The following is a 24,178-nucleotide window of genomic DNA, read 5'->3' on the forward strand; positions in this document are numbered from 1 at the left end:
TCCATGCGGCTGGAGGTTCAGTTTAAGGACCATTTCCCCCTTCACTTTCAAGCCCTGTAGAAAAAAATGGGGGAACTCCTACATCTTAGTCCAAACTTCTTCATCTCAGTCCTCCTAGCTCCAGGCTTCCTTGCGCTGGCCACAGAGTTACCCTGTACCGTGAGTGGGTCAGAAGCAGAGCAAAAGAACATCATGCTAAGAACTGAGAAACTGGCGTGTTGGGCTTAGGTCTAGCTCTATGTATCTTTGTTCTCATCTATAAAGGAAGGGTAAGAATATCTTCAAAAGTGCTTAACAGCTGCTTGGAAGAAAGCTCTGACCAAACCACCCCAGGTACCATAATTCAAAGTCTATTATAAAGTACATGCTCTAACCTAGTCTTCCTTAGATTCACAGAATGTGAGAGCTGGAAGGCATCTATTCCAACCCCCTCATTTTATTGACAACAAAGCAATGACTCAACAGGGTGGGCTGGCAGACTCAGTCCTGACACTTATCACCTCTGATTACAGCAAATCACTGGAGCTGCCCAGCTTCATCTTCTTGATCCACAAATTGAAGCCAACAATAGCCATCCTCCCTCTACAAGACTTGTTGTGAGTGATGTGATCCATACACAACATTACTGAGGTGATAGGTGTCAGGGCCAAAAGAACTCCCGTCTCTTGGTGTGCTTTCTACTACCCTACACTGCCAGTTCATTAGCAGCTTTTGGCCACAGGCAATATGGCTAACATGAGGCAGCCAGTTGGCTCAGAGGATGGAGTGCTGAGCCTGGAGTTAGGAAGATCAGAGTTCAAATCTGGCCTCTGATACTTCCTAGCTGTGTGACCTTGGGCAAGTCACTTAACCTCTGTTTGCTTTAATCCACTGGAGAAAGAAATGGCAAACCACTCCAGTATCTTAGCCAAGAAAACCCCATGGCTGGTACGGTCCCTGGCATCACAAAGAGTCGGATACAACTGAACAATCATAACAAAAACAGTATGGTTAAATGACAAAGTGAGCTCTAGGGGTGACTTTGGATAAGTTACCACTTTAATATTTATTCCATCTAGGCTCCTTTTTAATAATCTATTGCACGCACCGCCCCCTCCCCCCCCCATACACACACATCCCCACACACCCTACGTGGAAGCCACAGAAAGGAGAAAATCTCAACTTCGGACACCCCTTTACTAGAGAGCTTGGCCTCTAGTGTCCTCCATTCCTCATCTCCCTGGGTCTCCCTCACTCTCATCATTTATGTGTCCTTGGCTCCTGTCCTCTACTCAGGCTCCAAAGACCTTCCATCTCCCATACAATTCCCCTGCCCTGTCTGAAATGCTCCAACACTCACCTCTTCCCCCACATCTTCCCAGTCTAACGCACCTGGTCTCTCTCAGCACATGACTACACTTGGGTGTTAGAAACTACTGAGCTCCTAGAAGACAGGGATAGTTAGCTGGGTTCTCACTATATCCAGTCCAAGTGAGGTTCAATGGAGTGTGACTAACAGAGAGATTCTAGACCTCAAGAGCCCAGTGTATATACTGCCGGCTTTTCTCTGGCACTATGGGAGATGTACAAGAAGCTGATGGCTGTTGAAATGAAGCAGCCTCCCAGAAAGTCAACTGGTTTCATGAGGATCAGCAGGAATGAGAGTGAACTATACCCAATGGACAAAAGGGCTGAGCAGCCCCACTGGCATACCAATAGAAGAGTGGTAGCGGCTCAAAATGGCCTTCAGACTGTCAAGTGAAAACCACAGAAGTATGGTAATTAGGCAAAAATGGATTATTACTAAACAAAGTCATCAGACTGTTCCTGAATGATCTTAACCTACTATATGAACTCCTGACTGATCATTCTTCTCAAGTCAGTGTCTTCCCCTTCACTCAAAGATGGTGAATCAGTGGGGAAGAACTGGGTGGAGAAGAGAAGGCTCCTGCCTCAGTGTGACCATGTGGAACATCTACTTAGATGTTCCTGGAACTGCAAATTGCAGGCAACTTAACAGTCAACTCTTGCCAGGCTTCTCACCAGTCCCAGGCTCTGTAAAGCTGGCTTAATAACTCCTTGGGCAGAGTTCAGGTCTCTTCATAGGGTTCTAAGAGAATATCATGATGGGGAAAGTTGGCTTGGCTCAGCCCCCACTCAGATGCTTCACATGCTGTGAAAGCCAAGATCAAGGCCTGCGGCCAGAGTCCTGGGGAAGTGGCGCTCACCCCTTGCATGCTCTTCTTGGAACCTTTGACTAATTTTTTTGGCTTCCACTCATCATCATCCTCATCGTTATCAGCTTCACTCTCAGAGGGCTCTGTGTTGCATTTGAGATCCTCAACTTCCATAGTTGGTATCAGGACCTTTTCTTTAGTTGGACGGGAAGGCCTTGGCTAAGAAGAGAAAAGGTTACAGTTATTAGATGTGTAAGGTTACGCTAAATAAATAGGCGCCACATCCTTTCTGGCAGCTGTTACCAGCCACATTTTCAGGGCAAAGTCTTCATAACTCCCTCAAGTATATTTTACTTGGCTTCATCAGCTAGGATAATTCTGCTTTAATCTTTGGTCCCACAGAATCCTAGATGGAATGAAAGTGGGAGACTGAGAAATCGGAGGGAGTACCGAAGGGTGGAATGACCTTAGGAAATAAGTATCTCTGGAGCAGCAGTTGAATAATGCTTGGCCTCCTTCTCCCCCTTGAGGCTGTGGAGAACTCCTCAGCAAGCACGGCTCCCATCTAAAACTTGGGGGGGATGGCAGCAGTCAGCTTTCTCCAGATTTCTCTGGACAGTCCAGGGCAACAGTGATGCTTGGATAGGGGTATCATAGCTTTTGTGCTAGGTGTTTGGTAAAAGGAGTGCTGGGACTCCAAGTTTAGAACCCACCACACCCACACTCACAAACCAGGGATATGAGATGGGATCGCTGGCATTAACCAGCCATTGTACCTTGGGTGGGATATACTCAAAGGAAGAATCTGGAGACAGAATGGCAACCTTTGGAAGGTGAAGTTTCTGCCCACTGACGACCTGGAGAAGGTTCAGTTTCTGTTTGAAAAGGAAGACAAAACACGCATGAAATGTTGGGCAGCTTTTGAGTACACAGCCAAAATAAAAATTATTCAGTATCAAGTGACCTTTGGCCTCCTCTTTTTAAATCATAGCAAAGCAATGACAAGGCCACAGCAAAGCAGGTTGAAGGTCTCCCACTGTTCCAGGTAAGAATGAGATTTGGACAAGGGAAAACTCAAAAATTCTTGCTCATTTCGTTTTGAAATATACATGATCTAGAAACTCAAACAGCACAAAGTGTAGTTATAATCATACTGAGGAGGACTCTTCAAGAGTTTCAGCTTCAGCAGCATCCAGGGTTTCCCAGATCTCACCTGTGGCTGGGAATCCTACCTGCTTGATGGACTCATTCTCTCGAAGAAGCTGCTGGTTTTGCTCACACACCTCTCGCATCTTTTCAAGTTCTTCATCCTATTTCCAGGGTAGATAGGGTTACATCGGGCACTACATGTGGACTAGCAAACAAGACAAAGGGATAAAGACACGCTGCTATGAGGCTGCTTGGTGTTGCACACCAGGCAATGGAACCAGCAAGAAGCTCTTATTCTGGCTCTGGGAGCAAGGAATGCTAGACTTATCCCACTACTCTCAGCAGCCTTGACTCCAATACTGGCAGCCATACAACTTTCCACTGCCCAGCCCTGTTAAGGGCGTCTTTGCTGTTCTTGCCTGTGTTCCAGCCTTGACCTCCTCTTTTCAGAATGAATGAGAAATCTGTGAAGACTCAGCTTTGTTTTCTGAAGCCTAGAGAAACTTTATTTCCCAGCCTCAACTAGGGGAATGTTATATGCTAAGCGAGTACAGCCCACGTTGTCGCTCAGTCGGGAGAGCGAATCAAGGAGATCTAAAAAATAGATTCAGGTTGGGGGAGATATTCTGAACTGGAAAGAGGTCAAGCACTTCAGAGTGTGGGGTGCCTAACCTCTGGAAGAGATTCAGTCTCAAGGCAGTTTGCAAATATGTTGGGTCCTCGTAAAGAGCCAGTTTAGGTTGCTGGGTGACTGATGATCTCACTTCCTGAGTCATTACAGCCCCACTCTCCTTCCTAGACGTGGCTGTACTTTGAGTATATTTTGTGTGCTAGTGTAGCAAATTAATGCTAACCAGGTGATGCTGCTGGGACTGGCAGGTCTCAGGGGCAGTTCAGCATTACTGCTTCTATAGTCTGGTTATTCCAAAAGGTTACAGCATTCAGGAATTCAGGAAGTTATATGGATAAAGCAAGGCAGAAGAATGACAATCAAGAGCAGATCCTAAATGACAATATCCCCAGTGACAACGAGGAGGAAAGTCACATACAATGAAGTCAAAGACCCCTGATGCCACTAGTACGGAAGGACTCAAGAACCAAGCACTCATCATTTCTGCTTCCCTCCTGTTAACTACAAAAGCAGAAAGTGACATTCATTCAACAAGCATTTATTATTCTCCAGTTCTTTATCCTATTTCCAGGGTAGGTAGGGTTACATGGGGCACTACATGTAGACTGCCAAACAAATCACAGGGATAAAGACACACTGCTACGAGGCTGTTCAGTTTTGCATGCCAGGCAATGGAACCAACAAGAAGCTCTTATTCTGGCTCCAGGAGCAAGGAATGCTCTTATCCCACTGCTGGACTGAGGATACATAGACACAATGAGATCTGATCTCTGCCCTGTTGTTTAAGGAGGGAGGGAGGGAGGGAGAGGGAGAGAGAGAGAGTGAGAGCGAGAAAGGAGGAAAGGCTGCCCAGAGGAGGCAGAAATGAGAAGGGAGGGGGCTGCCTGCACAAAGGTGGGTAGGCAGAAAATCAAGTGACAAGGGGGGGAAAAGTAAGTAATCCTAAATGCCTTTGCTGTCTATGGGGTGGAACGGCTGGAGCGTTTTACTGTTTTGAAGGTGTGACTTTATCAGGGGCTGCTTTGGGGGTTCCCTGGTTTTTCACCAAAACAAACTTGGAGCAACAAAAACCCCAAGCTTTACTGCAGTAGAAGCTCTGGAGAGACCTTCGTCCCTTCCACAGTAAAGAACACACCAACCGTGGACCCCAGCCCTGTGACTGGTCACCTTCTCCAGTACCTGAAACTTCAGCCTGTCAAGCAGCTGCTGGTCCCATTCACTGATGGCTTCCTCTGGCTGTGTCTCCATCGCTTTGTTTTGGTGCAATTGGCTAAGAAGGTAGAGTACCTAGAAAAAGAGAAATATGCTATGGTGAATCACTCATGGATTTGGGTTGTGCCCCCCTCCCCCCAATAAAAGGAATTCTAGGTGATCCCAAATGCTGATTTAGGCAATCTCACAGTGGATCAGGAGTAAGTGCATTGTTCTTTTGCAGAGAACTAGTAGTTCTAGGCAAGAGGCAAACTAATGGCCCTGGACCAGGTCAAAGCAGGCCAGAGAACTCTTTTAAGTTGGAGACACAGTTGGGGTTCCATGTCACCTTTTCCTGATGTTGCTGTTCCAGCTTCATCTGCTCCTCTTGCATCTCACTCTCCCTCTCTGCAGAGTGACTCTGTTCCTCCAAGAGCATCTTTTGCAAGTCAGAACAATTGTCCTTGCTCTGCTTCAAGTTGCTTTCAAGTTTGCTGATCTGTACTTTAGAAGAGACCAGCTAGAAGGGGTAAAAGGAGATTAATGAATCCAGAGAACTGCTCCTTTTTATGTGCTAGGCTGGGCAAATCACCATTTTCCTCAAACGAGCAATGGGAGTGGAAGTCTTTTTTTCCAAGTCTATTAACTTGGCTAGGGCATCATCGACGGAAACAGCCCAAGACCAAGAAGTCTCTAGGGAGCTGTGGTTTTGCTTTGTGTCCCCAAGCAGGGCTACAGCCAACAACCCAGAGAAATAGGGCACAGGACCTCACAACTCTGACACACGTGTCAAGGCAAACCCCTGTGCTCAATTGTGCCCCATCTCACGCTATGCTCCCTCTGCTTGCATGTTAAAACATGCATGTGTTGGCCAAGATTGCGTTAAGTGGGTCTGGTTCACACATGTTTCTTCAGGGACATCATAAATCCTACTGCACTTTTATTTCAGGGCCTCTACTGGGAATTGCCAATGTTTATTGCATTAATTAGGATTCTTTCATGAGATTAAATTGATTAACCCAAACCAATCAATCCTAAATGAGCCAATTAACTGCCAGGCACTATGGTTAATGGCTGGTGATACAAAGAAAAAGCAAAAACATCCCAATCTCAAGGGGCTGACATTTTAACATGAGAGATGCTGGGAGAAAAAGGAAAGGCCTCCTGCAGAAACTGGCACTTGAGTGGAGTCTTAAAGGAAGTGAAGAGTTAGAGAGGAAAGAGCGAGCCTGGCATAGGGGCCAGTCAGTGCCAAGGTATGTACTGCATGGAGAGCTACCTAGAGATAAGAGGGAAGGTAACCTCAGAAGGAACTGAGAAAGACCTCCTGGGGGAGGTGGTGAGTGGGCTAAGTATTAAAGAAAGCCAGAGACTCTAAGACACAGAGGTCGGAAGAAAGAGAACTCCAGGAGTGGGGAAAAGCCAGCACAAAGTCAGAAGCTGGAGCAGCCTGTGCAAGAAATAGCAACGAAGCCACTAAAGGCACACTGTAGGGTGCATGGAGAGGGTAGAATTTAGGACAGGGGAATCTTTGGCCTCAAGGCCACCATATGGCTTTGAGGCTACAGGCTTAGGAGAATAGGGAATGCAGGAAGGGCTAATTTGTGAAGAGCTTGGCAATGTCAAACAAAGGATCTTTGATCCTGGAGGCCATGGGAGGCAACAGGAGATTATGGAGTAGGGATGTGAAAAGGCTGGATTTATATTTTAGGCATCTGGGTGGAGGCTGACTTGGAGAGAAGCCTGAGGCAGGGACACTAAAGGGCCAGTGAGAGCTATAGAGGGCCTAAGCTGCAGGGATCAGGGACGTTATAGAGAGAAACATCAGAAGATCTGGCAACCAATTAGCTACGCTGTGTCAATGAGCCAGGGGAGCAACAATGACCCTAAGTTTGCTAACCTGGGGGGACCATCATTGCCATCAGCAGCAACAGAGAAACTCAGCAGAAGGGAGGGTTGGGGGAGGGTGAGAGACTCTATGAGGAACCCGAGAGGCCTGGGGGCCATCCATCCTGAAATGTCCAACAGACAGCTGGTGACTTGGAACTAGAGCTCAGGGAAGGACTACGGTTGGATTGTAGAGCTCCTGGAAATGAATGAGATCACTAAGAAAGCCAGTGCAGAATGAAAAGGTGTTGGGGATGGAAGTTCAATTCCAGGTGGAGAGTCTCGGGCGGGTAAAGGTGGGAACTTCTAAATCTTAGAGTTCTCACGAGACCCCCCAGGAAACGACTGGGAATCGAGGTGAACCGAGCTATCTCGTGTATTTCCGCCTCTTCCCGTGAGAAACGTGATGGGAGAGAGCTCTCCCCGCCCTCGAGATTGTCCCGGATCTGGGCACACTATTGTTATCTAACAGCACGGTATTCAGATGCAAACTATGCTGCTGGAGGGTTTAAGTAGGATCAGGAAAGCCTGAAAGTTCTCTTGGGCGGAGGGGCGTGGAGCGGTGAGGACAACAAGGCTCCGCTTTTCCTCTCTCCTCTCTCCCCTCCCCCTCTCTCCCCACTTATACTTCTACTTCCAATCTCTTATTGTAAGATCTTTGCCTCCTTGGGAGATTCTTCGCTCCCTCCTAAGGAAGAATTCCCCTGCACTTGTAACTAGACCCTGAAATAAAGCTCAACCCTTGTTCGACTCTGGAACGTCCTTTCTCTCATGCGAGCATCCGGTTTGGCCAACTGAAGACCTCGGGATAGAGGTAAGAAGACTCGGGTAGCACTCAGGCCTCTACGCCTGGCAAAAAGGGAAGAAGGTTTAGGACAGAGCCTGGGGGCCAGAACCATACCTACTGATGGTATGGTCGAATGCCACATGAACAGCAGGAGGAGAAGCAAGAGAGAAGGCAATGAACAGTGGTCAATGCTGCAGAGAGGTCAAGAAGGATGAGGAAAAACAAGAGGGCCTTACATTTGGCAATTAAAAAATGACTGAAAAGAGTAGTTTCAGTAGAATGATGAGGTTGGAAGCCAGATTACAGAGTATTTAGAATTGGCAGGAGAGGAAGTATAGATAGCTGAGAAAGTGAGGAGAAATACAGGTCAACAGCTGGCAGGCTTGGTAGCATTTTTGTATTGTAATATCTAGTATTTCTGAAGGATGGGGGAGACTTAGGTGTTTGTAGGCAACAGGGAAGGGACCCTTAGGGAGGGACTGAATATTATTAGAGAGAATGGGGATTATGGTGGGGGAGAAAGGATGGGATGAAATCGCATATAGAGGGGTTGGCTTTGGGGAGACAAACAGCAGTGGTGGTAATACTCCCAGTTGTTTCAGACTCTTCATTTGTCTCACATGAAAATGCCTAAATGAAGTGATACAGACACTCAAGTCAATTAACCAATTTAAGTTTCAATCACCTTCAAGGACCCAAGTCAAAACAGAACAGGTGATGATGCTTTCCCTTACTAGCTCATCCTTGGGCATCTCTTCCTCCAGTCCCCCCACAAAAGGCCCAAATCTGCTATCTGACATTGTCCTCTGAGTCACTGCCCTGACCAATTACTGCCATGTTTTTGAAAAGCCAGGTTAATTTGAGTACATACATCCTTCTGTCAGGCTTCTTTCCCTGACTGCTAATCTGATTCATGGGTCTCATGTTGAAGTCTAGCACCACGACAAGCAAACTCCCAGGCCAACCTCCCATCTGCATCTGCATGGTCATGCCCTTACCTCCCAGGAACCAGTGAAGCTCACCTCGCCTATCAAGTATTTGAGAGCACACTTTGCCTCCAGAATGGTTGCGATATTTTCCCAGCAGTGCTTTGCCCTATCTTCATTGTCTGCATCCAGCAATTTCTGTTGTAGATCAGCAATTTGGGCACTCCTTCAGGAAAAGAAACAATGATGTTCACTACTAGGCTGACTGAAGACTAAGAGGATGAGAACTCAGGAAGGTAGTGTGGCATAGTGGAGCTGAAGGCGGGAAGATTTGGGTTCAAATCCAGCTGCAGACACGGATTAGTCACTAAACTTCATCTGTAAAATGAGGATGGATAGACTTGATCTCTAAAGGAGTCTAAGATCCCTTTCAGCTCTATGAACCTATGAGCCTTGAGGAGACCCTTCTAACAATCCATGAAATCAAAGATATAGATGATCTATCTAGGTATATATTATAGATAAAGGCCCATTACAACAAATTCTTTTTGTAATGGAATAGGGCTTTCTCTGTCTCAACTTGCAATCACCTCTAGCCACATTAACTTGGGGGAAGACCAAGCCACATAGGCACCCAAGGCTTGCGTGGGAGATCTGAAAGAATTGCCCGTGTGACTTCCTGTGTGACTTCCTCTCAATAGCTCAGGCTGTCTGCTTGCCCTAAGCACCCCAGTGTTACCCTAGTCTTACGTAACTGGGGGCCAGTCTGAATCTGGAAACAGATGTGGTTTCTGGCAACTCCCAGCTGTGTGCTCCTTTGGGCAAATGACTTTCCCCTCTCTAGGTGACTTTTTTCTCTGGGGCTGGATTAGACAACTTCTTTTTTTCCATTTTTGCTAGGCAATTAGGATTAAGCGACCAGGGTCACACAGCTAGTTAAGTGTCAAGTATCTGGGGATGGATTTGAACTCAGGTCCTCCTGACTCCAGGGCTGGTGTTCTATCCACTGAGCCACCCAGCTGTCCCTGGACTAGACAATTTTCAAGGGTCTTTACAACTCTAAATCCTTAGTGACCCCCTTCCCCAAGTCAAAGCCTTGGTAATGATCCCACAAGTTTTTTGGATAAATGCAGCTGGCCCAGAAAACCTAATTTTATCGAACCCTTTTCCAATTAGCTCAGTGGCTGATTTCAGATGTGAACCGTACCATTAGGAGAGGAGAGAGTGTATTAATTCGCTGGGCCTTCCATAATCTGCCAATGAACTAAGTACTTAGTGATTACATTAGCTCATACTTCTAATTCAGCGGTAGGCTAATTAGGTGCTGTAGGGGATATAAAGAAGGAGAATACATTGTCTCTATACTTAGAAAGCAATATTGAGGATTTCAAGTAAATAATAACCCCAACCCTAAATGCACATGAGACAATTAGTAAATGCTATACGTAATTAAGTTGATAGAGGGCACATGACAGAAAATCTAACTCCTCCCAAGTACTTGGACCCAGGATCACAGAAGCAGTGTTAATGACTGCCTTTTGTCTTCTTCCACCTTCCACCTTCTCTGAACTTCCCACAATTTAGCATTTAACGTTCATCCCATACTTCAAAACCCAACTCGAGGCTCATCTTTGTCAGGAAGCCGACTCTCCCATTCTGTGCTTGGCACACCCCCTCCAGTTGCTTCATCAATCTACTCATACGCACCTGACAATTGAGAGCAAGGCTTATATATCTATTCTTCTTATCTCCTCATACTCAATGCTCTGGAAAACCAGGCACTCAAATATTTATGATTTGTAAATGCATCCCAAGACTAAGAAACAGCAGCACTGCTAGGAGATGTTAGGTATTGTCCCTTTTAGCTTGAAAAGTCTATGATCCAAAGTAAATCAAAAGATCACATAACAATTCTTCCAGGTTTCTAGCTAAGGTGACAGCAGAAATCACATGGCACATGTTACTGGCCTAGAAGACTTGGGCTCTAGTCTTGGCTCTGTCACTAACTTGCTATGTGACCTTGGACAAGTAACTTTTGCTCTGTTTCTTTCTCTATAAAAGAAAGGGTTGGATGATGTCATCTTTAAAGGTCTCACTCAATATTGGGTTCCAGAGAATTCTAACCTTACTCTTTTAAACTATTCTCAAGGATTCAGGTTGTTTTTGAACTGGTCCTACATTTCAGAGATGCCATGACCTTCCACCTTTACAAATGAGGCCTTTCACATAAAAGTCTTTGAATTTACATATTAATTCCGTCCAGCCAGAAGAAATTTAGTTTAGAAGTTCATCAGCATTGTATGTTGGGTTCTAGATAATGGACAATGCTCTTGTGCTTTCCCAGTCACCAATGGAGCGAAAAAAGGCTGTGTGCTTGCTCCCATGCTTTTTAGCGTGATGTTTTCAGCCATGTTGTCAAATGCTTTCAATGAGGATGAACACGGCATCCAGGTCAGCTACCACACTGATGGTAATTCTTCAACTTGAAAAGGCTACAAGCCAAGACCAAAGTGGAGGGAGTGTTGGTGCATCATTTTCTGTTTGCAGAAGATTGTGCACTCAATGCAGCCTCTGAGACTGAGATGCAACAAAGTATGGATCAATTCTTTGCTGCTCATGCTGATTTTGGCCAAACAATTAACACCAAGGAAACACAGGTGCTTCATCAGCCACCACCACACCATCCATATGTGGAACCATTGGTTACAGCAAATGGAGAAGTTTTGAATGCAGTGGATAAGATCACTTACCTTGGTAGCACACTTTCCAGGGATGTACACATTGATAATGAAGCTGACACACGCATTGCCAGAGTGTTTGGGAGGCTCAGTGTTTGGGAGGCTCCAAAGGAAGGTGTGGGAGAGAAGAGGTATTAGACTGACTACCAAACTGAAAGTCTACACAGCTGCGGTGCTCAATGTTGTATGTCTGTGAAAGCTGGACAGTCTACCAGCGCCATGCCAGGAAACTCAATTGCTTTCATTTGAATTGTCTTAGGAAGTTTCTGAAGATCGCCTGGCAGCATAAGGTACCAGACACTGAAATCCTTGCTCAAACTGAACTGTGAAGCAGTCAAACTGTGTTTCAGAGAGTGCAACTCCGAGAGGCTGACCATGTTGCGCCAATGCAAAATGCACGCTTGCCAAAAAGACTATTTTATGGAGAACTTACACAGGGCAAGCATTCACATGGTGGTCAGAAGAAGCGATACAAAGATACTCTCAAGGTCTCTTTTAAGAACTTTGGAATTGATTGTGTGACATGGGAGACACTGGCATAGACCGCTCAGCATGGCATGCCCACATCACAGAAGGTGCTGTGCTCTATGAGCAACACCATAAAGGAAATGTAGGATGCTCAAATTTAGAGAATCCACCCCAGACATTCACATGGACTATTTGTGCTGGACCTGTGATAGAACATTCTGAGCTAGTATTGGTCTGATCAGCCACAGTTGGACACAATGAAACTTGACTCTAGCATAGTGAGGTCATTTTGGTCCTCTTCGAGAGTGAAGGCCAACAACCAATCAGTTTCCAATTTGAAATCAACTATGAGTCTATCCAATGTTTTAGGGACACTTCTCTTACCTGAGCTCCATCTCAGTCTCCAGGCTCTCTATCTGTTTTCTGACAGAATCATCTGATGCACAATTTTGCAGATCAGCAAGTAAATATGTCCGCCTCTGTAGGGAAGGATTGAGGGTTAAGGGAGAAGAAGTAAAGAAGTGGTGTCTTGTTCATATATTGTATTTCATTGATCAAATGGGTCAACAAATGTAAAGCACTTTGCTAACTTTAAAGTGCTATGTAAATGGTAGCTATTTTATTATCTATTTCTCAACTTTTTCTTCATTTTCCAGATTGTTTTGATAACTGCTTTGTAATACATTTTAAAATTTGGAGTGAAGGACATCTTTACCTGGCTGGGTGGGGACCAAGTCAGACCCCCAGCTCTTTTCTGAATATTACCATTTTATTTTTTTCCATACAAATTTACTTATTTTATCCAGTTCTATACAGAAATACCTGAGTATTCTGGTTGGTATTAAATTAAAAATACAAATTGATGTGGACAGTATTTGTCATTTTTACTTTACTATGTAACTTAGTCATGAACCTTGAGTATTCTTCTCATTTAGATTTTTCCTTTATTTCTGTCATTATAGTTTTATGATTGTCCCTGTGTGTCATAGGTAGGTTAATACCCAAATAACTGACATTTGTTGCTGCAAATGGGGTTTCTCGTTTACAGTTTTTTAAAAAAATGTTGCTAGTAAATAAGAATGTAAAAGATTATTATGGGTTACTCTTGTATCCTGAAACCTTGCTGAACTTATTTTTTGCCTCCATTAATTTTTTGACAGAGACAAATGGATTTTCTAGATATGCTATCATGTCAACTGCAAATAATATTTTGACCTTTTCACTTCTAATGTTGATTTGTCTAACAATTATTTCTTGTCTTATTACAGTTTGAATGAACACATGTCAAATAAAAGCAGGGAAAATCAGGCATCCTTGGTTGAGACTCATTTTTGGTGGGAATATTTCTCTACTATGTATCATGTTGGCTCCTGGTTTGTTTGTTTGTTTTTTTTAATACTAATAGTGTATTCTTAACTTAGGCTCAATTGCCAGAAGCAATTTTACTTAATTTATCATTAATCTATATTTAAGCGTTTCTAGCTTGGAGAGGAAGGTTGTGGAAATTTGCATATTTCCTAATGCCTTTCAACCTGAACCTTGGCTTCAAGACACTTAAGAGAATCCTAAACAAGAAAAAAGCATAATATATTAAAATACACTTTTGGATTAACATTCCAGAACTACTCAATGCCTCCCCAATTACTTTCTTCAAGGACTTAGAAAAAGAAAATTCCTTCCAACGACCAAAATCTTAACTTCAAATTCAAGAGGACACTGCCTTTGGGTAAGTGGTGGAGTCAAAGGCAAGAAGTGGGTAGAGGGGCCATGTTATCTGGACAAACATCATTAATCCATTTCAAAGGAAGGCAGTTATCTTTGTTCTTCATTTTCCTAAGAAAAAACCTGGAGAGAATTTTAGACTAAAGAAATTCAATTTTTTGAGAACAACTATGAACATATAAAATAAAAATTTATGAAGACAGTTCCTAGGACACATTAGATAAATGGTCAAAGGATGTGAACAATTTTGAAAAGAGGAAGCACAAACTGTTAACAATTTACTTGAAATATTATTTGAAACTAGAGAAACCAAGAACTTAAAACCCTTTAACTCCAAAATTTAAAATTTGAAAATAAGAGTAACAAAAGGAAAAAAAGCAAACACTGACTTAATAAAATAAAGCTAGGAGCTGTTAAAAATATTAATAAAATAGATTGGGTAATTTGACTTTAAAAAAAAGGAGAGGAAAATCAAGTTATCACTATGAAAAATGAAAAAGGTGAATTCACAGCAAATGAAGAGGAAATTAGTGGAAATTATATTGTGCAATTTATGTCAATAAAACTGAAAGCAACATAAAAGGGATGAATATTTGCAAAATTGCTTAGATTAACAGAAGAAACAGAAAATGGTACTAAAGAAACACACCTTAACCCAATTTTGGAAAAAAACAAAACAAAACTGAACAAATCATATATAAACTCCCAAAGCAACATTAGAACTAGATAAATTTACAAGTGAATTCTATCAAATATTCAAACAAAAATTAATTCTAATAATACATAAGCAGTTTGAGAAATAGCGAAAGAAGGGGTCCTACCAAAAATCTTTCTATGAAACAAAGATGGTCCTGATATCTAAACCAGGGAGAGTCAACATGGAGAAGAAAACTATAGGCTAATTAATATCTTTAATATCAACACTGGTATAAAATTTTTAAATGTCAACAAAGAGATTATAACAATATGTCAAGAAAGATTATACACTCTGACCAGCTTGGCTTTATACCAGGATTGCAGGAAAACTATCATTATAATTGAACATATTTAATAACAAGAACAAAAACTGTATGGTTATATCAATAGTTGCAGAAAAGGTTTTGGATGAGATACAATTAGTTTAAAAAAAAAAAACCCCACAGGGATAAATGGAAGTTTTTTTAATGTGATAAATAGTGTCCATCTAAAATGAACAGTCAACATTATACGTAATGGAGATAAACTAGGGAGGGGCCTTTCCAATAAGATCAGGGTAAAGCAAGGATGTCCATTATCATCACCACTATTCATGAAGTAGTAACAATAAGGAAACATCAAGTGAAGGAATAGGCATAGGCAAAAAGGAAAAAAAAATCACTTTTTACCAAGATGATGATTTACTTGAAGAACCCTAAAGAATCAACTAAAAAAAAATTAAATGATTTAAAACCAAGTTGCAAGATATAAAATAAATCGAAAATACCTGTAAAAAATGACTCTCAACAAATTCTAGGACAGCAGAAGCCACAGAACGACAGAGTGAAAAAGATTTCCAGCCAAAGGTAACCTGGAAGGCCTACAGGAAAGGTCTATCCCATAGGACGCTGAGCAGAGCGGAGCCCAGCCCTGGCCGCGTGGCACTAGGAGGAACAGGACAGGGACAGGCCTCTGGGACAGAATCCCCAGAAGCGAGAGTCTCAGATCCCTCAACCCACAAGCCCCAAAGGTCAGTGAGACAGCTTTCCCAACTGGGCGAGGAGGGAGCAGGGCACCCCACCAGCATGGGCCTCAGGCAGCCGCAGCAGCAGGGCAGCAGCTCTACATGGCAGTGGTGGAGTGGGGCAGCAGCTTCCATTGGTGGAGCAGCTCAGCTTAAAGCCCCTGGGGGAATTGAGCAGCTGATCTGAATCACAGCCCTGAGCATGGTCCTGGGAGGAGAAGCACTAGGACCCTTCTCTTGACAAAGGATTCAGAAGTCAAGTATCTTGCTGGGAAAATGCCCAAAAAAGGAAAAAAAAAATAAGACCATAGAAGGTTACTTTCTTGGTGAACAGGTATTTCCTTCCATCCTTTTGTATGAGGAAGAACAATGCAATATTGTCAGAGCAAGTCAAGGCTTCTGCTTCCAGTACCTCCAAAATGAATATGCAGTGGGCTCAGGCCATGGAAGAGCTTGAAAAGCGAGTCAACAGCTTGCTAAAGGAGATCCAAAAAACTGCTGAAGAAAATAACACCTTTAAAAATAGGCTAACTCAACTGGAAAAAGAGAGATCCAAAAATGAGAAGCCTTTAAAAAACAGAATCAGCCAAATGGAAAAAGAGGGTCAAAAGCTCACTGAAGAAAATAGTTCCTTAAAAATGAGAGTGGAGCTGAGGGAAGCTAATGACTATATGATAAACCAAGAAATTACAAAACAAAACCAAAAGAATGAAAAAAAGAAGATAATGTGAAATATCTCATTGGAAAAACAACTGACCTGGAAAATAGATCCAGGAGAGACAATTTAAAAATTATGGGCCTACCTGAAAGCCATGATCAAACAAAGAGCCTAGACATCATCTTTCATGAAATTATCAAGGAAAACTGCCCTGAGATTCTAGAACCAGAGGGCAAAATAAGTATTCAAGGAATCCAAAGATCACCGCCTGAAAGAGATCCAAAAAGAGAAACTCCTAGGAACACTGTGGCCAAATTCCAGAGTTCCCTGGTCAAGCAGAAAATATTGCACGCAGCTGGAAAGAAACAATTCAAGTATTGTGGAAATACAATCAGGATAACACAGGATCTGGCAGTTTCTATATTAAGGGATCAAAGGGCTTGGAATAGGATATTCCAGAAGTCAAAGGAACTGGGATTAAAACCAAGAATCACCTACTCAGCAAAACTGAGTATAATACTTCAGGGGAAAAAATGGGCATTCAATGATATAGAGGACTTTCAAGTGTTCTTGATGAAAAGACCAGAACTGAAGACAAAATCTGACTTTCAAACACAAGAATCAAGAGAAGCATGAAAGGTAAACAGCAAAGAGAAGTCATAAATAAGGGACTTAACTAAAGCTGAACTGTTTACATTCCTACATGGAAAGATAATGTTTGTAACTCTTGAGATTTTTCTCAGTATTTGGATAGGTGGAGCGATTATATACACATACACATACACACACACACACACACACACACACGCATAGACAGAGAGTACAAGGTTGAGTTAAATCAAAAGGGATGATATCTATAAAAAAAATAAAATTAAGAGGTGAGAGGAATATATTGGGAGGAGAAAGGGAGAAATGGAATGGGGCAAATTATCTCTCATAAAAGAGATAAGAAAAATCTTTTTCAATGAAGGAGAAAAGGGAGGTGAGAGGGGAAAAGTGAAGCTTACTCTCTTCACATATAGCTTAAGGGGGGAATAATATGCTCACTAAATCTGGTATGAAAATCTATCTTACAGTACAGGAAAGTAGGGGGATGAGGGGTATGATAGAAGAGAGGGCAAATGGGGGAAGGGAGTAACTAGAAGTAAACACTTTTGGGAAGGGACAAGGTCAAATGAGAGAACAGAATAAAGGGGGGACAGGGTAGGATGGAAGGAAATATAGTTAGTCTTATACAACATGACTATTATGGAAGTCTTTTGCAAAACGACACATATATAGCCTGTATTGAATTGCTTGCCTTCTCATTGGGGATGGATGGGGAGGGAGGAAGGGAGAGAAGGTGGAATTCAAAGTATTAGAAATGAATGTTGAGAACCATTATTGCATATAACTGGGAAATAAGAAATACAGGTAATAGGGTATAGAAATCTATCTTGCCCTACAAGAAAAGAGAGAAGATGAGGATAAGGGAAGGGTGGGGTGTGATAGAAGGGAAGGCACATTGAGGGAAGGGGTAATCAGAATGCAAGGTGTCATGGGGTGGGAGGAGGGGAGAGATGGGGAGAAAAATTGGAATTCAAAATTTTGTGGAAATGAATGTCGTAATCTAAAAAACAAACAAACAAAAACATAGCCAGGGTGTGAAAAAAATCATCAGCAAAACACTCTCAGCATTGGGGAATGTATGTCTAAACAAATACCAACAAAGGCAACACCTGGTTGTGGGGCTGCTTTTTTTCCTCTTCTCACATTATAACAATCCCCAATGCTTCCCAGGCAACCAGAAACTTAGATAATCCAAGACAAATGGAGGAATTAGACATCAAGATCTTTTACAAGTTCTTATCCAAAGAAAATGTGGAGAAGCATCTTTTCCAGACATCCCTTTGAAACTGAAAACATTTTCATTAAAATAATAAAAACTATTTTAGTGTCTTAGAGGCCTGGTATGCCAAGAAAAAAAATCAATAAAAGATATAAAAATAAATCTACATAAATTATTGACATTTCTGCATATTACCAACAAAACCCAGCAGGAACAGATAGAAAGAGAAATTTCATTTAAATAACTACAGAATATATTGGTTGGTTGCTGTCCTTCGTTCTCAAAGGGGACCAAAATGACATCACCATGATAAAGTGAAGTTTCATTTTATATATACAGAATATATAAAATACTTAGGAATCTACCTGTCAAGACACACACAGGAACCATCTGAACACAACTACAAAACATTCTTTGTATAAATAAAGAACTAAATAATTGATGAAATATTCCTCATGGATAGGCTAGCCAAATCAACATAATCAAATGACAATACCACCTAAATTAATTTGCTTATTTAGCATCATGCCAATCAAACTAATAAAAGATTATTTTATAGAATTGGAAAAAATAAGATTAATCTGAAAGAAAAAAAGTCAGAATTCTCTCAAGAGAAATAATGAAAAAAGTGAGAAGGAAAAAGACTCTAGAAGTCAGTATGAGGCAAAAAACTATACTATAAAGTAGAAATCAAAATGATTTGGGATTAGTTAAGAAATAGAGAAGTCAATCAGGGGAACAGATTCAGAACAAAATACACAAAGGCAGACAAGCACAGTATCCTGGCTTGATTGATCCAAAGACTCTAGCTACTGGGGTAAGAGCTCACTATTACAAAAATATGACAAACAACTGCTCAGAAAACTGGACACGAACCCAGTAGAATGAGGTAAAGATCTATATTTCTTATACCAAAGATAAGAAGTATACCAAAATAAGCTCCAAATGGATATATGAGCAACATAAATTATGGCATCATAAACAAATTAGTGGAGCAAGGAAAAATTACTGTTCAGATCTATGGATAGGGGAAAGGTTCATGATCAAACAAGGGACAGAAAAGACCACAGAACATAAAATGGACAGTTTTGATGACATAAAATTAAAAAGTTTTTGCACAAACAAAACCAATGCAATTAAAATTAGAAGGGAAACAGACATTTGGGGAAAAAATAGTGCAGCAGGCTTCTCTGCCAAGGATCTCATTTCTAATCTACAGGAACTGATTCAAATTTATAGTAAGAGCAATTCTCTAATTAGTAAGTGGTTATAGGATACAAATAAGCAGTTTTCTAAGGAAGAAATCCAAATTATTGATAGCCATATAAAAATGCTCTGAATCATTAAAATTAGGGAAAATGTAAACTAAAGCAAATCTGAGGTCCCATCTCAATGCCATTAGATTAGCAAAGTTGACAAGAAAGGAAAATGACATTTTGGGGAGGTAGTAGACCTGTGAATTGATGTAGCTAACTATACCGTTCTCCCCCTCCCCATTACTAAATTGTGTATACCCTTTGACCCAGCTTTACTACCAGGCCTATACATCAAAGAGATCAGAGAAAGAAAAAGGATTCAAATGTACAAAAGTCTTGATAGCTCTTTTTGGGTTCACTAAGGGGGTAGCCATCAGTTAGGCAATGGCTGAATAAATTATAATATATGAATCTAATTCTAATGAAATACTACTGGGCTGTGAGAGATGATGAAAGGGATGGTTTCAGAGAAACATGGGAATATTTGTATGAATTAATTGAGAGTGAAGTGAGCATAACCAGCAGAACAATTTATAGCAGAACAACAGCACTGTAAAGACAAACAACTTTGAAAGATTTAGGAATTCTGATTCATGAAATGACCAACCGTGATTACAGAGGACTGATGCCAAACCATGCTGCCTGTCTATCTCCCGACAGAGACATGATAGACTGAAGGTGTAGACTGAGATATAGTTTCTGTACATGGCCAATTCAGGAATTTACTTTTCTTTTCTTTCTTTCTTTTTTTCCACAGTGGGGGAAAAGGGAAAGGTAGGAAGGGGAGAAAATAGATTTGAAAAAAAAAATTAAATAAAAAACCCCCAAAAACCTAATGCTCAACATTGATAATAATGAAAGAGATGCAATTAAGACATTTTTAAGGTACCACCTCCCTTCTACCAAAAAGACCAAAAATATTCAAAGGCAGCAAAACCATTGGCATGGCTGTGGAGAAACAGACAATATAATTCATTGCTGATGGAATCGCAAACTTGCAGAATTTTTTTTGGAGAGCAATCTGGCTTTGTTCAGAAGCTACAAAAAATAATTATACCCTTTGACCTAATGATTCCATGGCTGGGAATATACCCTGAGAATATTATCTAAAACAAAATAAGAATTCCATTCAAGTTTTCATAGCAGCATTATTTGTAATTACAAGAAATGGGAAGCGACCCAATGTCCAACAATAGAGGAACAGTAAAACCGATTATGATACACTAATGTAAAGAATACAACAATGTAAGGAAAACATGGAAATAGAAAACATATATAGAAACATGGAAAGCCCTTTGTTAAATAATGTAAAACTAGAAGAACAAAATACAGACTAAATTCAACCACATAAGAAAAGGAAAAGAACATTAACAAAGAAACCTGAGACTTATTGTGAATGACTGAAAAGTTAAATTATCATATGCACTGAAATTACTTTAAATACAAATAATTAAAAAGCAAATTTATTTGGTATTGCTGTTGAGCATTAAGTTTATGATAGCATTATATTAAATTAAGAAATCTATGTTAAAACATTTATGGAGCACCATTAGGTCAGACACCATAGTTCCTTATCTAGGCTTTAGAGAATTTCAGAGTTGGAAGGGTCCTTAGTAGGCAACTATTCCAATCCATTCCTGAAAAAGAATTTTTACTACAACATCCTCCCAAAATATCCTCCCAGAGGATAGCCTTTGCATGTGGACCTCTTGTAAAGGGGTGCTACTGCCTCCCCAGATAGCCCATTACAATTTTGAATGGCTACAATTGTCAGGAAGTTACTTCTTATATCAAGATTAAATTTAGTTCTTTCCAACTTCCACCCATTAGTCCTCTGGGGCCAAGCCTAATCCTCCAAAAACATCACCTCCAATGCTTGAAAACAATGAATATATTCCCTCTGAACCTTTGCTTCTTCAGGCCAACCATCCTCAACTTTTTCAACTGGTCATTGTAAGACAATAATTCAAAGCCTTTCACCAAACTGGTTGCCCCTCCTTTGGAGATTTCTCCAGCTCTCCTTTCTAAAATGTGATATATAAAACTAAATATAATACAGAAGATGACTGCCCAATACATAGTACAATGGGACCATCACCTCTTTATTCCTGTGAGCAGCTCCAAAATCACATTTGATTTGTTGTGGCCTCATATTGAACTTGCAGTTTGATAAAATCTCCACATCCTTCTCAGATGAACTGCCAGTTTAACTATGATTCCTCATTTTATGAAGCTTTCTTTTTAAAATAATTCTTATTTTTTTCAGTTATTTATTTTCTTAGCACTATTTTCTTTTTAAATTTTGAGTTCCAAATTCTCTCCTCTCTCACCCACTGAGAAGGCAAGCAATATGGTATTAATTATGCAAATCATGTAAAATATTCCCTATTAGCCATATTCCAAAAAAAGCAAGAAAAATAAAGAAAGTGAGAAAATTATACTTCAATCAGCATTCAGAGTTCATCATCTCTCTTTCTGGAAGTGGATAGCATTTTTTCATCATCAGTCCTTTGGAACTATCTTAGATCACTGTATTGATCAGAGTAGACAAGTCTTTCACAGGTATTCATTATTACAACAGTGCTGTTACTATGCATAATGATCTCCCAGTTCTTCTAGCTTCACTTTACATCAGGTCATATAGGTCTTGCTATGGTTTGTCTGAAACCACTCTCCTTGTCATTTCTTATAGCACAACAATATTCCATCACAATTATCTGCCAGAGCTTGTTTAGCCATTCTCCAATTGACAAGCACCCCCTTGCTTTCCAATTCTGTACCACCACGAAAAGAACTGTTATCAATAGTTTTATACAAATAGGTCCTTTCCCTTTATCTTTTTGGGATACAGACTTAGTAGTGGTGTTGCTGGATCAAAGTTTTATAGTCCTTTGGGAGTAGTTCCAAATTGGTCTCCAGAATGATTGGATGAGTTCCCTACTCCACCAGCAGTTTATTAGTGTACCTATTTTCCCCCTTATCCTCTCTGGCATTAGTCATTTCTGTGAGGTATGAGGTGGTACCTTAGAGTTGTTTTAATTTGCATTAAAACAATTTTTTAACATGTGCCTTTTATGTCATCATTTTGCATTTTTGTCCTTCCCTGCTGAAGCTGATTTTTTAAATTCAACTGTAAGAATTTACATTTATCCCTCTTATTTCATCTCATTTGACAGAGTCTAATTTAACAACTACTAATATTTACAAATGTTTTGCAAACATTTAAACTTTGCAAAATGCTTTACAAACAGTATTTCATTTGATTCTTACAACAAACCCAGGAGGAAGGTACTATTATCACTCCCCTTTTGTGGGGTTTAGGAAACTGAGGCAAACAGAAGTTAAATGAATTGCCCAGGTTCACAAGTTAGTAAATGCCTGAGGCCAGATTTGCACTCAGGTCTTCCTGACTTCAGGTTCACTGATCTATCTACTGCAACATCTGGCTTCTAAAATCTTTCAGGATACTGCTTTTGTCATTCAGTGCATTTGCTATCCCTCCTTAACTTGTAGATGGCACAAAGCTAAGAATGACACCACTGATAAAATCACTGATAAAAATGTTAAGCAGAACCAAAATAACCCTGAGGTTTCATCTTGCACCCTGCAAATTAGCAAAAAGGACAAAAATTGACAAGTCAATGTTGGAAGGGTTGTGGAAAGATAGGCACACCAAAATGATCTGTGAAAAGGTATAAACATTTGGGAAAGCAATTGGTAATTATGCAAATCAAGTGCCTAAAATTTCCATACCCTTTGTACCAGAGTCCTCATTACTGGGCTCATACCCCAAGGAAGCCACTGAGAATAAAGTTCCATATACTCCAAAATATTTATAGCAGTACTTTTTGTGATAGCTAAGAATTGGAAACAAAGTAGATGCCCATCAATTGGAGAATGGCTAAATAAATTGTTGTACACAAATGTAATGGAATACTACTGTGCTGTAAGAAAGGATGTGTGATGAATACAGAAGTATGGAAAGATCTATATGAACTGATGCAGAGTAAAGTAAGCAGAGCCAAGAAAACAATGTACACAATAACGACAACAATGTTAACAGAAAGAACACCAACACAACAAAAAATTGTCAGAGTTATAAGATCAAACATGGATCAAGTGAAGAAATAAGAGAAGACAGACTCCAAATCTACCCCTTTGTTACACACTGTACATGTTTTCAGACTTTTTAAATGTTTTAAGCAGTTGTGCTTTTTTTCTCTCTGGGAGGGACATATGAGATAACTATGGTGATGTGAGAAACAAAATGTCAATAAAAAACATTTGTAAAATGTTAAGTAGTTACTGAGTCAAGCACAGATGGAACCATTAATGAGTATTCTGGATCTGACCATTCAACTAGTTCTGAATTCATCTAACTACACTATCATCTCCATCTTTTCCACATATATAGCATAAAATACTTTGCTAAAACCTAAGGAAATTGTTTCTACCGTATTTCCCTGATATATCTGCCTAGCCATGGTATGTTAAAGTCAAAAGACATGGATATATTAGTCTCTTTACTTACACAACTCCCAACTCTTTTCCAGAATGGGTGTAGTGTTCAAAGCTTTGTCAACAGTAGTGCATTCATCTTCATTTAACTCTTCCAATATAAACCATTTCTGGCTTTTGTCACTTTTGCCAATTTGTTCAATGTGAGGTGAAAGAGAGTATTTCCCCCAAGTAATTTATGTTCTTGGTTTTGCTGAACACTATGCTAATATTAAGACTGGCTATTTCTGATACTTATTTATCTAGTATATTTCACTGAACTACTTTTCAATTTTTTTTTTTTACCAATACCAAACAGTTTTTATGATTACTGATTTAAATTGAGGTCTAGAAATGCTATCTTCCTTCCATTACTGCACTTTTCCCATCATTATGTGCCATGAGATTTTTAATCTTTTATTATTTCAAATGAATTTTGTTTATCTCTATTTAGGAATTCCATGGTCATTTGATTGACATAGAACTAAATGTGTGAATTAATTTAGCTCATAATTGTCATTTTTATTAAGCTGGTGCAGCCCAACTATAAACAACTATGCTTCCAATTATTTAAGTCTGCCTTTA

General features: G+C 40.6%; 1 protein-coding gene across 2 annotated transcripts in view; it reads right to left on the reverse strand.

The window, feature by feature from the left end:
* The window catches only part of KIF4A (kinesin family member 4A), a 79,869-nt gene that overhangs the window by 4,292 nt on the left and 51,399 nt on the right, over positions 1-24,178 (reverse strand). For both annotated transcript variants that reach the window (XM_072626600.1, XM_072626599.1), the window contains 7 exons: positions 12,318-12,412; positions 8,824-8,953; positions 5,477-5,647; positions 5,116-5,223; positions 3,389-3,466; positions 2,933-3,031; positions 2,208-2,375 (listed from right to left, as the gene is read on the reverse strand). In XM_072626600.1, the coding sequence (XP_072482701.1) occupies positions 2,208-2,375; positions 2,933-3,031; positions 3,389-3,466; positions 5,116-5,223; positions 5,477-5,647; positions 8,824-8,953; positions 12,318-12,412 (849 nt within the window). The remainder of the gene's footprint in view (positions 1-2,207; positions 2,376-2,932; positions 3,032-3,388; positions 3,467-5,115; positions 5,224-5,476; positions 5,648-8,823; positions 8,954-12,317; positions 12,413-24,178) is intronic.

The sequence above is a fragment of the Notamacropus eugenii genome, chromosome X, assembly GCF_028372415.1.
Source record: "Notamacropus eugenii isolate mMacEug1 chromosome X, mMacEug1.pri_v2, whole genome shotgun sequence".
In the NCBI taxonomy this organism is placed as follows: Eukaryota; Metazoa; Chordata; class Mammalia; order Diprotodontia; family Macropodidae; genus Notamacropus; species Notamacropus eugenii.